The 19,597-nt window shown below is 38.5% G+C and overlaps 1 protein-coding gene and 1 pseudogene across 2 annotated transcripts; one reads left to right on the forward strand and one right to left on the reverse strand.

The window, feature by feature from the left end:
* The first annotated feature begins 4,262 nt into the window (after window positions 1-4,262).
* On the forward strand, window positions 4,263-13,027 carry LOC103709322 (auxin response factor 16-like; annotated as a pseudogene). The gene is made up of 13 exons (XR_015986847.1): window positions 4,263-5,027; window positions 5,757-5,869; window positions 5,954-6,049; window positions 6,140-6,196; window positions 6,324-6,479; window positions 6,575-6,659; window positions 8,326-8,416; window positions 8,508-8,672; window positions 8,769-8,964; window positions 9,227-9,365; window positions 10,164-12,013; window positions 12,485-12,675; window positions 12,789-13,027. The product of XR_015986847.1 is annotated as an auxin response factor 16-like (transcript).
* Window positions 13,028-14,716: 1,689 nt separating this feature from the next.
* Window positions 14,717-19,597, reverse strand: LOC103709324 (20 kDa chaperonin, chloroplastic-like). Its single transcript, XM_008794617.5, has 6 exons — window positions 19,460-19,597; window positions 19,036-19,263; window positions 16,126-16,305; window positions 15,790-15,945; window positions 15,520-15,597; window positions 14,717-15,052 (listed from the first exon to the last, which is right to left on the reverse strand). Exons 2-6 carry the CDS (start codon window positions 19,222-19,224, stop codon window positions 14,879-14,881), a joined length of 777 nt encoding a protein of 258 aa, XP_008792839.1. The 5' UTR covers window positions 19,225-19,263; window positions 19,460-19,597; the 3' UTR covers window positions 14,717-14,878.

The raw sequence follows: 19,597 nt of genomic DNA on the forward strand, positions 1-19,597 counted from the left end.
CTCAACCTAACTCAATCCGGAAGTGAACCTAATTAAGTTGACTTGAATGCCTGATTGAATGCTTTGGTAGATCTTGAACATAAAAACTTAATAATTAAATAAATATATGATATTATTTTAAAATATTTTTGTTGGCAGTATCTTCATCTCAGATTCATATTAAGCTATATACCAAGAATTTATGATTCTAGAAATTTATAATTTTGAATTTCAAATAGCATAAATTTAAGATTGATCATAGAGATCCACTTATTATTTCTTTTTATCTTTGTATCATTTTACTTGTAATCTCTTGTACATTATCTTGGTTGTCAAGAAGTGACAAGTTTTGAAAAGCAAAGGAGGCAGGTTTTATGGTGGTTGTTGGGTGATCCCAGCGAGGAGTAGGAGGGGAAGGGGTGGCCTTGTGGTGGTGTTGTTTGCTACTCACATCCTGCAAAACTCCTCTAAGGGGCTCCTCAACCTTAAATGGGGATGTGGGATAGGGAGAAACCATGATCGTCATTGAGTTATGAAAACCCATCCACTCTTTCTTATATTTATCTCCATATCACTTGAATGGGGTAGGAATTTTTGGAAAACCAATAAAAAAGGAGGTATTTATATCAAGTGATCTGATCCAAGTTTTGATAATTCATTGTGTTCACTCAGTCAGATTCAATCTATAGATTGGATGTTACGCAAGCCAAGTCTATAGTCGAATCAATTCAAAAAGTTACCGTGAGTTAATTCCATCAAGTTTTAGTTGACACCATAGTATGTCATACCGTACCAGACGTACTGTACCAGATTGGTACCGATATCGGTACGGATGGCGTACTGATCCTCGCTACGCCAAAAAAATTTCGTATCATTTTTTTACCGATACTATGCCAGTATGACACCAGTACAACGAATCTTGGTTAACAGTTAATTTCAAAACTATGCCTGCATAGTAGGCTCCATCATGCTAGTAGGAAAAATCAAGTGATTTCGTAATGGTAAAGCAGTAGCACAAGCAAATAGATAATAAAATACGTATTCTCACTTAAGATGTACATCTAGAGGCATCATTGGGTCACTTTATAGGGATTGGAGTCTTGCTAAAGAATTATTATTATTATTACTATTAAGTATTAATTATAGTATCAAACTAGTGTTCCTAAACTAAAACTCAGTGTTGGACCCAAATACATTGTTGATAAGGTATATATAGATATGTTTTGACTATAAATAGATTCCCATTTTTGGTTGATAGACTTCTCTAGTTTCTTGTGTTAAAAGAGGGCAAGAGTTTGACTGAGACATGCATATAAAAGATAAAAATATGTATTGATATGTGGACAGTAGCGACAATTTTTAGGAAAGGATGTGGAAATACGTATGCAGGCCATATGTCTAGGGAGTTTTCATTATAGCAGGGCAACCACTTGCATTAATTATGGGCCCATTAAGTTGATACTAGTTTATAACAGCAGAGTAATACTTGGGTTTGTACATCTATTGAAGGTGTCCAAGAATGAAGCTGTGAATTCTAAAGTGCAATTATCAAGTCCTGATTGCCTATGTTCTCCAAGACTCCCTTGTTGGTATCGTGGGAGACAATTGTACATTATCCTCCCAATTTCTTAAGCTCTAAACACATGGAGAGGGTGAGAGATGAGTCATGCTTCTTTAAATTTCTAACATGAGGAGCAAGGGACCGAGATAGTAGAACATTTGCATGTGTATCAGTTTTATAAAATATTTAAATACCATTTAGTAGTTTTATGGTCTCTCTTCTCTAATTCATCTCTTACGGTAGGGCCGGTCCGACTCTTAGATAGTTGAGGCGGTTGTCTAAAACTCCGGTTCAAAGAAGATCCATCGCAGAAAAGATAAAATAGGAAGAAAAAAAAAAAAAAAAAAGTAAGCCCGTCTAAGGTCAGCTCATTGCAGAGAAAAATTTAAAGATAAAAAAAAAAAAATCTCTCTCAGCGAATTCAGTGGGAGAGAGCGCGAGCGCACCTTATTTTTATTTTTATTTATTTTTTTTTAAGGGCGAGGGGCTGGAAAGGAAGTAGGGAACCGAGGAGGAAACGAGTACTTCTACTCTCTCGGGGCCCGAATCCCAGCAGTCCTTTGGTAATGGGGCTGACCGTCGGTAATGTTACCCGTGGGTCCACTGCGGCGAGGCGGCAGTCCCCAGAAAAAAGGGAGAGCGCGGCGTAAAGCGGTCCGCGAGTTTCGAGGAGGTGAGGGGACCGCCGCGCCGCAACCCATCTCCCGTACCGAAAAAGTCCCCATGGATTTGAAATGATATTACTAGTTTGCCACTGGCCGTATCACGAACGACGGCATCACCGGGAGTCGAGTCAGAGTTTTCTCGCCCGGCAAAAGCTGCACCTGCCACGTTGGCTGGTCCTCTTTTTATCTCCAACTACGATACGTGCGGTCACCATTCCACCACTCGTTGCCTGGGGCCCACTTTTCTTTTCCCCACCTTTCTCTGTTTTTTTTTTTTTTATAATCTTCCAGGCCGGTTGAGGATTCCAGTATCTATACAATGTTTTTTTGCTATCTATCTTTAGTAATTTTCATTGTTATTAGATTTTTTTTTTTTTTTTACTTTGGGAAAAATCGAAGTGGAGTCAGACGGCAGAGTGTCCGTTATAATAGTACAAGTCATACGGAGGGAGTAAAACCCAAACAAAATTTTATGTAGGAGATTGATAAATGATGACTAAGGACATGTTTTATCCATGAATTAGCCTAATATAGAAGGTAATGAGCAGGGTGAATACCGCATGGAATCAAAATTTTTATTATTAGATTGCTTAAGAGACCAAGAATTTCAAAATATAAAGATATCTAAATTGCCTCCAAGCATGAATATGCCGGATGTTTGGGTTATATCTTTTGTGAAAAAAATAAATAATGTTCTATCTTTTGTGCAAAAGAATAATATATCTTTTTTTCATAATGTCAACTATTTGATCGCGCCTCACACAGATGTCAAAGAGATCCGAACTTTTTTAGTATAGATCTCGAAGGGGCTCTTTCACAATTTAATAATTGATATTGCGAAAAAGGTGGATCGTTCCCTCATTCGAAAGATACAACGAGAGCGGAAGATACAACTACTTTCCTCGTCTGACACTTCTATTTGAGTTAGTTCAGAGAAAATTTTATCCCTAGCATACCTTGTGTGAATATTCAAATAGCTCCTAAGTGATTATACTACCAACTTAAATGGTAAAACAAGATAATACATGATCTCGAGTAAGGATGAAAATGGTTTTTAAAAAATAAAAGTTGATGGAAATGATTCTAAAAATAATTTAATGCGTATAGTTTCAAATCAATCAAGATATCAGGATATATCAACTCATATTGCCCTTAAAAACTAAGAGTTGAGGTTTCCACTGTGCACAGAGTTAAGTGCCTAAAACTAGTACAAACCAATAACTATTCTAGATGTGAAACCTTGTTCTTTTGTATTTATTTGTGCTTTATATTGTGTTGATGTTGGGACTACTTACATGAAATTTATTGTCAAATTCATAAATTTGCGTGTTTATATAAACATGCGCGCGTGCACGAAAGTTTCTGCATTACTAAAGTTTTCTTGAATTAAATGGATACAAACTTATAATGAGTATTATAAGCCTGCATTTACCATCACTGGAATCTAGTCTAGGTTCTATCGGAGATGACCATGAAAGCTACAACCAACTAACAAGCTCTAAATAGTCAGCGACAACATTCAGCCTATAAATTTTGAGAGAGGCAACATTTCCATACAAGTAGAAGATAGAATTCAACAAGAACAAAGACATTCAGTCTGTAAAAATTTTGTTAGTTTCTAGCCTTTTGTTAATTTCAGTCAATTGACCTTTGGGTTGCTTGTACTTATCTACTAGAATTCAAGACAAATTAGTCACCAACACCTTAAATGCCTATTTGTGCGTGCACACGATTAGATTGTGATTAATTGGCCCAATAAAAAAGTCATACCTCAGTTCCTAAGACTTGTCCATGTAGGTAATCAAGGCTAAAGTCCAAACATAGTGGTAATAGACTGGAAACAACCTTTAACTCGAGGTCTAAGAAGTCAATTTGATACCATTAGCCTTGTGGAATGGTTCGAGGCATGTGGACTTGTCCGGTTTCTTCGCCCGAATATTAGCATTTTAATAAATAACCCCCCCACAAAATATTTAATTATAGAATACATGAATTAAAAAAATACATTTTTAAATAATTATTTAATTATTTTTTTCCATGGGAGACTAGAAGGCGATGCTTCCATTTATTTTAACCGGCTTCCGTCTCTTTCACGTCGCCGAAGCCAAAGCCGCAGAACGGACGAAGAAGAAACCCCCCGAAATTTCCTTGCCGTCTTCTCCATTCCCGGTGAACTCTCCGGCTTCTCGACGCCGCCGGAGCCCCGGCGAGCCACTGGCTCCTCCGGCCGCTCCTCCCCGTCCGTCGCCTTCCCGGACTTCCCTGCTTGGGGATCCCGCCGGAGCGGAGTAATCCTTGCTCTCGTCCAGCCGTGCAATTTCGCCACCGGAGGTTGCAAAGTGTTGAGGAAGAGTATTCGAGGTGAATTTCCTCTAGTTGGTACTTCTTCCGGCGAGATTCTGGAATATTTCGGTGGTGTTCTTTGGAATCTGGGGTCTTGGAGCGAGTCGGATGAGTGAATTAGGGCTACGGCTTTGGACCAGGGGAAGTTAGGTGGGAGCTTATGAGGTGAGAGGAAGCTGCTGGAATAGTATATCTGGGCTTGTGAGGGTGAAGTTTCTTAATAGGGGAAAAAGATAGCCTTTTGATTGCTTTTGGCGAGCACATTGGGGAGGGGGGGAATTTTCTACAGACGACGGCTTATACATAAAGAGAGGGAAGCGGAAAGGGAGAAGCTTTCTTTGGCAATAAAGTGAGAAGAGGGAAGGGTGGGAAGAAAAGAGGGAACTTTCTTTATAGGCATTTCAGATCAGGGAAGCTGCTGGGATCTGCTTAGATGAAGGGTCCGGGGTCGAATGGATTCGCAGAAAATCCAGCAGAAGGTACGGTAGTGAATTAACTCTTAGGATTTTTTTTGCAAGTTCTGGTTTCTCTGAACTTCGTTTTACTTAAATTTGTAGAAACCGAGATAAGTATGACAGTTTGAGCTCAGGAACAGGCAGGGATGACTTAGTTCTTAGAACGATACGTAAAGTGAAAATATATGGAAAATGGATTTCTAGTGAGTTTCTTATTTATTCTGGTGAAAATTGAATTTTAAGTAATATAAGAAGTTTAATTTATTGCAGTTGATCTTGAGCAATTCGGGAAATATTCATGACTAAACTTTTGTGTCCCTCAATCATTTCGTTTTAGAGAGACTACTTTAATATCTGACAACTCCTCCACAGTATCGGTAGCTGGGTTTGATGCTAAGAAATGAAGCACCCATTGAGCACCCAAACTGGTAGCATCCATTTAGGACAACTAAGCTACGTGAGGTTGGCCTAGGACATGCATCCCACTTGTTTCGGGATCTTTCTGCATGAACAGAAATTCGGGGCAGAACCTTGAAGTATGTATCTTGTATTTATGACGACCCCATCTTCATAAATGGGTTGTCACGCAAAAGTTCTATACCTTCCATCTCTGCTTTCGGTTTTTGATCGTGTTGTTTCCTTTGCAACCTGGCTCAGATTGAAGGGATACGATTTGTGTTCTCTTGGTGGTCGTTTTCTTTGCTGGGTCCATATCGTGTCGCTGATAAATAGGAATTTTTTTTGGATAAGCAGGAGAAAGAAAAAGCATCAGTTCGGAGTTATGGCATGCTTGTGCTGGACCACTGGTGTCTTTGCCGCCTGTTGGCAGCCTTGTGGTTTACTTTCCACAAGGTCATAGTGAACAGGTGTATGATTTTTCTTGTTGTTTTGAGAACTGAATCTTTTGATTGCGGCTTCTAAAAGAGAGTTTTTTGTTATGATGATGTCAGGTAGCAGCCTCGATGCAAAAGGTGACTGACAGCATGCCAAATTATCCTTCACTGCCTTCTAAGCTGATCTGCGTGCTTCATAATGTCACCTTGCATGTACGACTTGCAGAATGATCTTCTTGTTTGTTCGATTTTTTGCTATAACCTCTTTGGCTCAAGTTTCCTACTAATATATTTTGTACTCAGGCTGATGCTGAAACTGATGAGGTTTATGCTCAGATGACTCTTCAACCTGTTAATAAAGTAGGTCAGCGGTCGCACTTTAATTGCTTTATTAAATGACCTATAATTTTGCGCATTTGCATCTTTTCTTTGCTTGCTGTTAATTTTTTGCCATGAAAGTCCTGTTGTTAAAACAACTTTTGTATAGTATGATAGAGAAGCAATGCTGGCATCTGAAATGGGCCTCAAACAAAACAAGCAACCAACAGAATTCTTCTGCAAAACACTTACAGCAAGTGATACAAGTACCCATGGCGGATTCTCAGTACCCCGTCGTGCGGCTGAGAAGATATTTCCACCTCTAGTATGTCCATTTTCTTTCTGTTTATCATCCTATTTTAATAAAGTCAAACACTCTGGTGTGTTCAATGTGTGCCTTACCAGGTAACATGTTCATAGGATTATACAATGCAACCACCAGCTGAAGAATTAATAGCTAAAGATTTGCACGACATTTCATGGACTTTTCGTCATATCTATCGAGGTATATGACCACCCTTTACTTTTCTTATTATGTACTTCAGCAATGGCATTTGACTTTCTCAATTAGAGCTAGCAAAGAGCATTGGTGTTTTAAAACAAGTGTCCAAACTGGATACCCGTATCTGACTTGTTGGACACAAACTGCACTGTGGTCTTAATTGTTGTCATCATAATCATTAAGCCTTGGAAGCCTTATCCCTAGTACATAATGCTACTGTTATGACTTCTATGCTATTTACTCTTGTGAAATCAAGTTTTTGTTCTTAATAGTTGGATTTGTTAGTTTGATGAACCAATAAAATTAGGTCGTTTGGACGAGCATGCTACTCTTGCAAGTTTAGTCTCACAATTTCGCATGCTGTATGATTAGTTGGCAGACAAAGGCGTGGTCACTTCTAGACTTGTTAGCACAGAGTACTGATATTGCTAATGTGTTGGTTTATAGTTGGTCGTGATTTGGAGTCTGGAAACTTGGAAAAGGAATAATGTTGTGGTTTGTATCATTGTGATTAATAGATAAGCTTCCCTCATTTTTTATGACATGGTTTGTCTATTAACTACTCGATTAATTTAGCAGTGGCAGTTTTATCATACTGGCTCGCCTACCTTGATATTGTCTGGTATGTTATAGCTAAAGATAACATTGCATTAACTATCGAAAGATTTTCTTTCCTAATCTAAAGAAAATATTTTAAGATTTCAAAGTTCCTTGTGAGAGATCAGTAGCAGCCTCCTTTTACTAATTACCTATATAGCAATTAGCTATTGCCTTTGTGGTGTAGAAACTTGTAGAGAATTTAGTGACACCTTAAGAAGGCCAATATGATTTATTAACCTGCATGTTCTTGTTTTCCACCACTACCTGGAGGCACAACTCTTTCTCGCTTTAACTGTTACCGCTGCCAACAACTTTTATACAGTTCATATAGGAAGTATGTAATTCAGAAATTAGTGCTTCCTTAAGGCCCATACAATTTGTTCTCCCAGCACCATGTTTTTGTTTTACAACTCTACTTGGTGACACAATCACTACTGGCTTCATTGTTGCTGTTAATGATGTTTATTATAGTTCATACTGGCTCCTGTAGCCTATATTTCCATCTTCAGAGAATACCTAACTACATAATTGCCTAAACTGTTGTTTTCTTTGCTTGCTTGCTGTATTAAGTAATAATGATATTTGCCTTCTACGGTGAGAAAAACTTCTTTCGTAAGAGGATTTTTTTTTTTTCTGTAACACCATCATAGGTTTCTTCAGGTCAACTCTTTTAGCTCCATGAGGAGGTAGCTGTCAGTTCCTTTTGCGTTATGCCCTACATCACTGTTTTATCTGTACATTATATTTCAAACATTTAATGAGCTAGTTTTCATGACTCTGCTGAGACAAGAAGGGTTTCTGAGATAGGTACATTATGCCTGTGATTTACATGGACTATCACATCTTGATCAAGAAAAGGTAATTGTAGTGGGTCTTTAAAGATAACATAGTGATAAGCTGAATGCCTGTTTGGGTACATTCATTTGCTTATGCTTTTGCTCATGCTTATGCTCAAAGCAGGATGACTTTTGTTCTATTTTTTATGTGGTTAAACTGCAATGTTTGTCTTTTGGTTGTCAGTGAAGTTTCTAGCAATTATCAAAATATTTATATATGACTAAAATTGCAGGTCAGCCCAAGAGGCATCTCCTGACTACAGGTTGGAGTGTATTTATTAGCACAAAAAGACTTGTTGCTGGTGACTCTGTTCTCTTTATACGGTAGGCTAAATAAATTTACTAGGTAAATCATTTTCTGTAACATATATGATCAGTTACAAGCAACAAGGAAATTGATCTGTGTGTTTTCCAGAGATGAAAAGTCACAGCTTCTCTTGGGTATAAGGCGTGCCAATAGACAACAACCACCTTTATCATCTTCAGTCTTATCTAGTGATAGCATGCATATTGGAATCCTTGCTGCTGCCGCTCATGCTGCTGCAAATAACAGCCCATTCACTATATTTTACAACCCAAGGTACTTTTTTTTTTTTTTTTTTTGAGGTATATAATCCAAGTTTGAGGTGAATATTCACAGATTGACATACTAACAGAATTAAACATGGTTAAATAGAGCTAGCCCCTCGGAGTTTGTTATACCTTTCGCCAAATACCATAAAGCAATGTACACCCAAGTGTCTCTTGGCATGCGATTCAGGATGATGTTTGAAACTGAGGAGTCTGCAGTGCGTAGATATATGGGCACAATTACAGGCATCAATGATTTAGATCCAGTGCGGTGGAAAAATTCACAGTGGCGCAATCTTCAGGTCAGGATACGTTGTCACAGAAGTTTGTTATCGCTTGCTGTCACATTAGACATCTGCACACACTGCAATGAGATGAAAATTAATTGGAGAGAAATTCTTGTCCTGTAAACCATCTCCATGGCCCCCACCCTTCTTTTATTATCTTAACTTGGGGTTAATTTTTCCTCCAACCCCTGATAAAATCAGGGATTGAGACCATGCTATATCAAATATTATTATAAAAAATCATTCCTAGTGTCTCAGTAAATTTTGCATGTATTAGGTTGGCTGGGATGAATCAACAGCAACTGAGCGGCGGACCCGAGTGTCAATATGGGAGATTGAACCTGTGGCAACTCCTTTCTATATATGTCCACCCCCATTCTTTAAACCCAAGTTCTCTAAACAACCAGGGATGCCAGGTACACTTCATACATTAGCTATCGGCATGTTAATTGTTATTTGGTAATCATATGAAATCTCTGGCTATTGAACCTCACAGTTGTAACAAGACTATATCTAGTTTGGAAAGGTTGTTGGCCAGATTATGCGCATGCCATAATATTGCTTTATACTGCAAAGTTAGCATCTTTCTATTGTTATATGTTTGGACATTTTTTTCCGGTATTCTATCTTATGGCACTTGGATTCTGGCCAGTTATGGTGATTGAACCAAATTATGCCATATGGATTGACAAATAACTGAGCCAGTTATGGTGTGGTTCTATTTGGAGGGACCTCAGTAGTGGTAGGACTGAATTGTTAAATGTTAAATGCTATTTTCTTGGCTAATGATCTGCTTCAGATTAACTGCCATGAAGGTCCTTAAAAAAAAATCATAACTTACCTGTTGAAGGTGGTTTTCCATTAAATTGTGTGTTTGATTGCCTAATGTTCCAGCAGATTCTCACTATAAAGTGGATTATCAAGTTTTATTGACTGCTCGTTGTAGCTCTGGATGGGGCAGGCTTTGATCCAACTGTTCAATCTTTTATAGTTTCATCTATATTAACTCAAGAACAGTTCAATTGCATAACATGACGAGTAAAATATTCGACGTACTAATCCTCTCTCTAAAGGCCTTGCCTGATGCTTATATTCTTCTGCACATACTTACATCTGTCCATATTTATATATTTCTTTGCAACATCAATTATTCCATGGTATACTTTTTTCATCCTTGACCTCAATTTTACTGACTAATTTATGTCACTTTGCAGACGATAAGATTGAAATTGAGAACACCTTTAACAGGGTGATGCCATGGCTTGGTGATGATTTTGGCTTAAAAGATGCTCAAAGTGCAGTCTTTCCAGGCCTGAGCCTGGTCCAATGGATGGCCGTGCAGCAGAATTCTCAGCTAATGGCACCAGCAGCTCAGTCAACAAACTTCCCTTCCACAGCTGCATCAGTTATGCAAGATGGCCTTGGCACTGAAGACCCAACAAAAATACTAAATTTCCAATCACATGCCTTACCTCCATCATATCTGCAGCCCTGTTCCAAACTAAATCCTCATACTCATCAATTTGATAGATATCATCAACCACCTTTATTATCATCTCAACAGCCATTGCGGCCACAACAACAAATTTCTATTCATCACCAGCAGCAGCAGCAGCAGCCACCACCAGTGCAACAAAATACTGCCCATCTGATGCAGCTACACCAGCAACAGCAGCGACAGCAACAAGCAGAACTGCAGCAGCAACAATTTCAGCAGCAGCAAACACGGCCTGCTGCTAGTCAGGAACTCCTTGATCAGCAGCAACAGAAGCAACATCAGCCTATTCGTAGCCAAATTTTACCTCAAACCCAGTTATCAAACCAACTTTTGCGACAGCAACAAGCAGAACTGCAGCAGCAACAATTTCAGCAGCAGCAAACACGACCTGCTGCTAGTCAGGAACTCATTGATCAGCAGCAACAGAAGCAACATCAGCCTATTCGTAGCCAAATTTTTCCTCAAACCCAGCTATCAAACCAACTTTTGCAGCCACCTTCATCTAATGTTCAACAACAAGGGTTACCTAAACCAAGCACTCAACATCAGCAAGGTGCTTGTTCTCCCAACCTGGGCTCTCTCCAACCATCATCCTTGCCGCAAATTTTGCAGGTCCAGCAACCAGTAGACCATCAAAATACTCTTTTTCAGCAACAACAGCAACAGTTGCAACAACTAATGCAACCACAGCATCAGCTGCAGCTGCTGCAAAAGCTTCAGGAACAACAATTGATCTCTCAGCTCAGTCCACAGTTACAATCTCAATCATCACAGCAACTAACTCAACAAAACCAGCATTTTCAACAGCAGCAAAATTTGCAGCCGCAGTTAAATGGCACCAACATTCTACCATCTCAACTGAAGCAACTGCAGCAAATGCCCACTATGGATAACAGTAACTACCTCAAACCTCAGTTACCTGCTAGAGCTCATTCTACTCTCAATGAGAACAAAGCCCCATCTTGCTCTACCTCTCCTTCCACTAACTGTCATTCTTCATCAAGCTTAATAAATAGAGTTCAGCAAGGCCCAGCTGTTTTGATTGGAGAGACAGGGGTACCGCATATGGAAATTCTGCTTCAGGAACTTCGAAGCAAGTCAGATGTTCAAGTCAAGCGTGAATTGCACAGCACCAAAGAGCCTGCTCAGCTGCCGAACCAACATGCCACTGTCAATCAGTTAGATGCTTCTTCTGCAACCTCATTTTGTTTAGATGGCAGTGCGCATGAAGGAATCTCACTTCCTCCTATATTAGATGGTGATGTTCAAGTAGATCCTAGGGACAACCTTCTTGTTGGAACATACGGTGATGGTTTGATGCCAGACGCCCTGCTGTCAAGATGCTTGGGTTCAGGAAAGGATATCCAGAACTTGCTTTCTGGTTACGGCAATCAGGGAGATGTAGAAACCGAATTGTCTACTGCTGCTATCAGTTCTCAGTCATTTGGTGTGCCGCACATGCCTTTCAAGCCTGGCTGTTCAAGTGATGCGGCAGCAAATGAGAGTGGAGTACTGAATCAGGGATTTTGGTCTGGCCAACCGCAGCGCATGCGAACATATACTAAGGTATGCTAAATCTACTTAGTATTTGAAGACATCAAGAATTAAAAGTGGCTTATGTAACCGTCTAAACACGAATTAGGGGGCTTAGAGATATCAAAAGACAGATTTGGGTGAGAACCACTGAACTTATACTTGATTCCGAAATTAATTGTGTGAAATTGGATTTTTTTGGGTAGTTGACTTCAGACAGCAAAAGTTGCTGTACCCATGGTCCTGCCTTTCCCTCGAGTAAATGAATATTGAAGAATATATAGCATGTAGCATATGACATTGAGAGGAGAATGCACTTCATCTGATCAGAACCTATGCTATAGTGTTTACAATTTTCTCTTTTTCCGAGCAAAAAGGCAAATTGATATACTTGCATATGCCTGTAGGTTCTTGTAGTCCTTATTAATGCTGTCATAACTCATAAATGTCATTCCTTGTACATTTCAACTCATTCTCTGTATTTCTATTGTTTCAAATCCATAGGTTCAAAAGCGTGGAGCTGTAGGAAGGTCTATTGATATTACCCGTTACAAGGGGTATGGTGAGCTTCAACATGATCTTGCCTGCATGTTTGGGATTGAGGGGCAACTCGAAGATCCACACAGAACTGACTGGAAACTAGTCTATGTGGATCATGAAAATGATATCCTACTTGTTGGTGATGACCCTTGGGAGTATGTTTTCACTTTGATGAGTCATGAAACAATTCTTAAGTTATTTTCTTAATAATTTTCTGGTTGTATGCTGATCTCCTGAATACCTCTACATGCTCCCTTCTGACTTCCAGGGAATTTGTAAACTGTGTTCAAAGTATCAAGATATTGTCAGCAGCGGAAGTCCAGCAGATGAGTTTGGATGGTGATCTTTCCAATATCCCTGTACAAAACCAAGCATGCAGCGGGTCCGATAATAATGGTGATCTGTGGAGAGGGTCAATTTGATGATACGTCGGCTTTTTGCATTCATCGTTGAGGGTAACATGCTTTATAAAACTAACGATATATTATAGATCCGCTTAAAATCAAATGCTATGACAAAGCTGGAGTTCGAGGAGACTAATAATTTAGTTGTCAGAATGAGTTTCAAGGGAGGATTGAATAGAGCAAAGAGCCTCTACAAGTGTCAGACACAGGCGACCAAATTTTTCCACCGAAAACTCAAAGGTGAGATCAGCACCAACTCTCTGCAGTTACTTTACCATAATTTTTGGAATCTTTAAGTATGTGCTACTTAACAGATGAGAAACTTTTGATAAGATGCATTCCTTTTTCTCACTCTTAGAGAGGCAGTTCTTGATGTACATGTATGTGCGGCAATTTAAGACAACTGTTCTTTCAGATAACGGTCTCTACGAGTCATTCTGTATTCTGAAATCGTATGTTAAAAGATTGTAACTGCTATTAACTTCATTCAGTATAACCAAGAACTCTCGCCTGAGTGGTCACAGCTGGGAGTTAGAAGCCTTGCATTGTATCTGTAACTCAAAGCTATCAAAGAAAGCACAATGAAACCACCTTAAGTTGCAGACTCCACCCGCTCACATAGAAGCAAGGGGGAGTCACTCGCCCATTCCCTTTCATGGTGTGGCAAATATTAACTTCCAAAGCATGGCATGGGTAGGAAATTGAAAGAAATTCGCCTCAATGTCCTTACTTATTCTTGCTCCTGTTTCCCGAAGTGCAGCCAGGCGCAGAATTACCAGGCAATCATAAGATTTCAAAACGTTGGAAGCTTTAAATAAAGGGATGCATGCTTCAGTTCCCCTTTCCTTGGAAAGATTCAATTCATCAGAACCCTCCACAATTACTATCTAATAATCCTTGGAATCTAAGTAGTGACCGACTGCATTAATCTCTTTATATGAAATGACAGTTGTAACCTTGAACGATGACTAGAGGCACAAAGAATCCGAAGAATTTGTTATAATAATTGAAAAAATAAATATTATAATTATCATTTAATATAAAAAGAATAGTGTGATTAGTTAGTAATTAATTGAGCAAGAAGTACTTTGCCCCATTCATGAACACCAGATCAGAATGTTTCATAATTGAGTTTGAGAGATGGACATGAGAGAGAGATGTTCTCTCAAAAATCAAAGATAACCAAGAAAACTCAGCTCATTAGCATGACAAATTACCATTTGCTGCTCCACTTTAAAATGACACTCCATTAGAAAGATAACCTTCATTCGGTACCAAAAAGAGAGAAAATTAATAGGCTAGTCTGTACTCTACTCTATCGAACCCCCCCATGATCTCATTTAGATTGAAAAGCAAGTTTCCAAACATAAATTCTCCTTTTCCAGCGTACGAATAAATAATCCCTCCTCTCTTTGGAACTTTTTTTTTTCTTCGCTAAAACGGATGAATCATACTGGACGAGAATGAATACACCCAATAAAATCAAAAAACAAAACATCTCTAAGTACCAGAGACAACTCCCCATCTCCCGCCCATAAAATACTATCCAAGTCAGCCATCCAGTCCGCAGCCTCATTAGTTTTACGAAAAACATGCTTGGCCTAGAAGACCTCTCCATCCCTCACCATTGTCTAAATATCTCGGAGCAAGTCTTTGGAACACATTTACCGGGCAGTACAGAAATATCATCTCACCTTACCTAAATAATTTCTTCATTGCAATATTCCACTAATTTAGTTTGACTTATATTAAAAGCACATTCTACTAATGAAGTCTGCAACTGGTAATCATGTGCCCAAAATATTTCTTCTTTCAATAACGATGAACAGCCTAAATATCAGACCAACATGCGTAATAATATTCAGCAAATTACACAATTAAAGCAAACACCTGCCATCACCTTTTGACTCTGCCCAAAACCTTGCGCCTCTTATTAGAGAACATAAAGATAGGCTTATGCGAGAACAGCTATTACATCAGACGCCCTCAGAGCAATGTAATCAAAGCCATCAGCACTCTTAAATTCATTACCAGCATACTTAGAGTACAGCACAGTGCTCCCTGGAGTTATGCTCAATGGCTTCCTATTGCCCTCTTCATCCAAGGGACCGGGGCCAACTGCAATCACCTGTTTCAGATAGCAGGAAGCACAGTAAGTTTGTACAGTTTTAAGGTGATGGATGGTAGATTTATCTTTTACCAACAACTGGGGCCAGTATTTACTCAAGTCACTCCGCGACTGCCAATGAGGAATGACACCTTTTATTATTTGATCATAACATGATTAACAAAAGAGAGAATCCTAATGAGAACGGCATTAGACGATGTTAACCACATCAACTACAGAAATAGACAATGTTTCTTTAGTGTTTACCTAATAGACAAATAATCTATAGACAATGTTTCTTTAGTCTTTACCTATTAGACAAATAATTCTTTTACCTCATCCCATAGAAAGATTATTTCTGGAGTCATTTAGCAATAAGAACCAAAACCAAAACCAAAACTTGTTTCGACATTTTTTGATGATATGATCTGGGTTATGATTTTGAGCATCAGAGAGGAAATCAATATCAAGAGAGCAAGCAAACTCACTGTCCCAATCGAAGGCCTTTCCTTCGTTGCCTCTGTCAACAGCAAGCCACCCGTAGTTTTCTCCTCAGCTTCTGCCACCTGAGATAAAAGATAAAGTAGAGAATATGCGGCTAAAGCTTTTCCAAAATGTGATATCAGAAATAGTCTGCATAAGATGACCAACAATATATTCAAAATATAATGTTGCTCACCACTGGTGAGTGTTTTAAGGAGCACATTTGCAAAACCAAAAATCACATTGCAGACATTCTCCAAAGTTTAGAGACAAACCTTAATCAGAACACGATCATTAAGGGGCTTAAGATCCTTGACATCATCAGTATCAAGAACACCCACAATGTCATCTTCCTTCAAAATAAGATGGTTGGATCCATTGAATTCCAACTCTGTGCCAGCATATTTGGAATATACTACTTGGGTTCCAGTCTACATCCATAAAAGATTATACACCAGGATTATATATTAAACAAGAATCGGAGATGTAATGCTTCATAAAATGCTAAGCAATTAACAATCCATCAATAAATATCTTCATCATATGTCCTCTTCATCATTTTCTTTCTGATAAAACCTCTGATCCTCAGAAAGAAAGCCAATTAGAATTACCTGAACACCAATTTCTATTTTCTTCTTGCCAATGGTTCTTCCCTCTCCAATGGCAACAACTTCACCTCCTTGTGGTTTTGACTGAGCACTTGATGGAAGCAATATCCCTCCAGTGGTTTTTTCCTCAGAAGTCTTAATCTTTACTAACACTCTATCACCCAAAGGTGAGATGGAAGTGTACTGTAAAATTATGAAGAACACCAGTTAATGTACAGGTACATGGTAAAAGCAACCAAAAATGTCTTTTAACTAGGCATATTGACTGACAAGAGTACTAAAAACTATACTTTAATATAACTAACCCAGCTTTTAACAAAATTACCAGTCAAAAAAAATATTCTCAAAGAAAACCATAAACATCATGATATTGATGACAGAGTGAATGAGAAATCCCTATTATTTCTTTATTTTCCTTTTCCTTAAATATTTTCCTGACGATTCTTAGATCAAATCAGTTTAGGACGAAAATAAGGAAATGGCAAACCACATTGCTCTAGATGATTGTTATAATGGACAAAATGGCAAATAACTTGCACTTGACATATCTGCATATAATTGCTGAAAGAGGGCATGAATTAATCAGTCCATATATTCGCTAATTGAAACAAGCCAAAGAACAGATAGAACATTACAAGTTCCTTATCCAAAACATTAACCCCCCCCCCCCCCCCCAACCCAAAAAAAAAAAAAAAACACAAAAAAAAAAAGAATCACCACCGCAGCTGCCATTCAAACTTCAGAGATATACAAACCAACGATTCTGAACACCAACTAGCTTACCAGTTTCTGAAAAATAAAAAGGATCACGATACGGTAGCAATAGAAATATATATTTCCCCTCAACCATCCAAACAGAGAAATGCTTTCCTAAAGCACATGCAATTAGGGATGTAAATGAGCAAGCTTGACCAAGCCAGGCCTAAATCATCAGCTCTTTTTGCAGTCAAGCTGAACATGAGCTAATTCATTTAATTTCGAGCCAAACTCCAGCTCTTCACTAGCAGATTGCTTGAGAGATCTGGTGAGAATTTGAGATCTCTGTATGTTTTTATTTATATAGTTTGAGCCAATTATCCAGGCAAATTTTTAATCCAATAGTTAAAATTACATTCCATTTATATAAATTTTGTTAGTTCATATTAAATAAATACAAAAATAAATTTCTAAAATTAACATATTATATCTATAATTTATATATATTCATATTTCATGCTTAATTGATCTGAGCTAGAGGGGGCTAAGCCTAGCTCTAGATCAGCAAAATTGCTAATCAAGCAAACTGAACTCAAGCTGATCTTTGAGCCGAACATGAGCTGAGTCATGAATAACTCACTCATTTGACAGTGCTAGATGCAGTAGCGCGCGCCATTGCAGAAGTTATTATGTTCATATACTATAGATGCCAAATGCCATTGCAGAAGTTATTATGCTCATATACTATAGATGCCAAATGCCATAAGTAATACATTTCAACATGGCAATTCAAGTTTGTTTATTCAAAAAAGAGTAATTTAAGTGATGCAGTAAACAAACTGATCATATAACAGGAACCATTCCAGAAAAATCACATGTATGTGTGATGTGAAAGCCAATTAAATTGACCGAATACCACTCTGTTCAGTGTCCTCAGCCGCAAATAATTCTAACATGGCCACAACATTGAAGGCCTGCAAGTGGATTGGGATGGCCCACTTTGAATCCAGAATCAACCTGAAAATAATCTGGTCCACCCCAAACTGTGGTTTATTTAGATTAGGCTTGGATTGAAAAATATGACCCATTTCAAATATGGCTTGGCTTTGGATCACCAAGTACCCTGAACTAAACATGAACTAACCTGAACTGCCATGAAACTAACACACTATATTTTCAAAGCCCTCCTTGAATATAATAAATTCAAGCACTTTTAATAGTAAAATTTTGCATAGGCTTTTTTTAAGGCAAAAAAAATGAGAAAGTGGAAAGGATTTCCGCACCCACCCCAATTTATTGAGATAATAAGTTGCAGGTTTTCGGATCCAGGTTATTGGTAACCGACACTAACTATAGTTAACCATCAATTTATGTTGTTGCTAGTAATTTTATGTGCTTGGGTGGAGTTGGAGACAAGTCTACACATTGATTAATTGTAATTTTCTTGCATAACGTGCATGTTTCTTATTGTTTGTGTTTGGATTAATTTTGATCTGATTTGACCCAGAAACACAATGGGCTGCTAAAACAAATCCTCAACCCAATTCGACCCAACCCAAAAGGAAATGTATTGAACTTGGATTCAACCTTTTGACCTCATGAAAATACAGATTGGATTTGCAGTGTGCCAATCCCTGATCCAACATGACCTGCTTGCAGCCTATGTTATATAGCTCACTAGTCCTTAAAGGTCAAAAATAAAGTCTTAATTAACTTTATTCAGTTGTTTCAGAAAATGTTATAGTATGATCTTTTTACCTTCCTACTAGATATAATGTGCCCGTTCAGAGGCCACTGAAACAGGAACAACTCAAATATCCAGACTAGCTATTTGGAAAGCTTTCCAAATTTTAAGGAAAATAAACATTAAAAACAAGGAAGAACAATTCAGATCAATGATTCAACATGTCAGCTGCGAAGGAAACTTAGAGCATCATAGTGTCATCAAAATACTAGTTCACAAGAAAACTCATCCACAAGATCACACTATTTCTCGTACTAGTATAACAATCACCATCCAGATCAATCCGTCCAACCACACACTTAAATCCAAGAACACAGAAAAACAAGCCTAAAAGTCTGATTTTATCAACAAATCATTAATAAAAAAACACTGAAAACGAAACCAACATTCCACAATCTATGGTATCCGGTAAATCTCAAAAAGAATGGACAGAAACTAGGATTTACAGAGCATGACTCAAAGCACCCTAATACCTTCGGAGCAACAACAGTGGCGGCCTTGACGACGAGGCCCCGGAAGCAACGCCGGTCGAGCCCCAGCCCACAAGCACCCACTGAGGAAGAGACCCTAAACGTAGAGGGGGAAAGGCGGAGCCCATCGAAGGAAGGCAGGCCCCTCTTCGCAACCGCCAGTCCGGACCCAGAGAACTGCACTGACGCCATGGATTTCCTCACAAATGATTGGAGAGCTCAGATGGTAACCTTAAAACACAAAAACGACATCAAAATCAAATTTTGATCAGATTTTAAGGCAAAGGGACAACAAATGGAATTGAAGCCGAATTTGAGAGCATTGGAAACGAGAAAAATCGTGAAAAAGCTCTAAATTTCATGAAATTTAGAGACCTAAGAGACCTTAAAAGAGCTAAAAAGACTGGATTTGTTCGGAAAATCTCACCTTTATCCGAGAAGATGATGAACCCTAGAGAGCAAACGAGCTCCGGCGAAGCTGGTCTCTTTATCTGAGAGTTGAATACTGGTATTCTCGAGGTATCGTTTAACAAACAGGTTCCAGTGATAAAGTTCCGAAGGAGCG

The sequence above is a fragment of the Phoenix dactylifera genome, chromosome 5, assembly GCF_051530095.1.
Source record: "Phoenix dactylifera cultivar Ajwa chromosome 5, Ajwa_hap1_PhDact_Kaust_v1.1, whole genome shotgun sequence".
Classification (NCBI taxonomy): domain Eukaryota; kingdom Viridiplantae; phylum Streptophyta; class Magnoliopsida; order Arecales; family Arecaceae; genus Phoenix; species Phoenix dactylifera.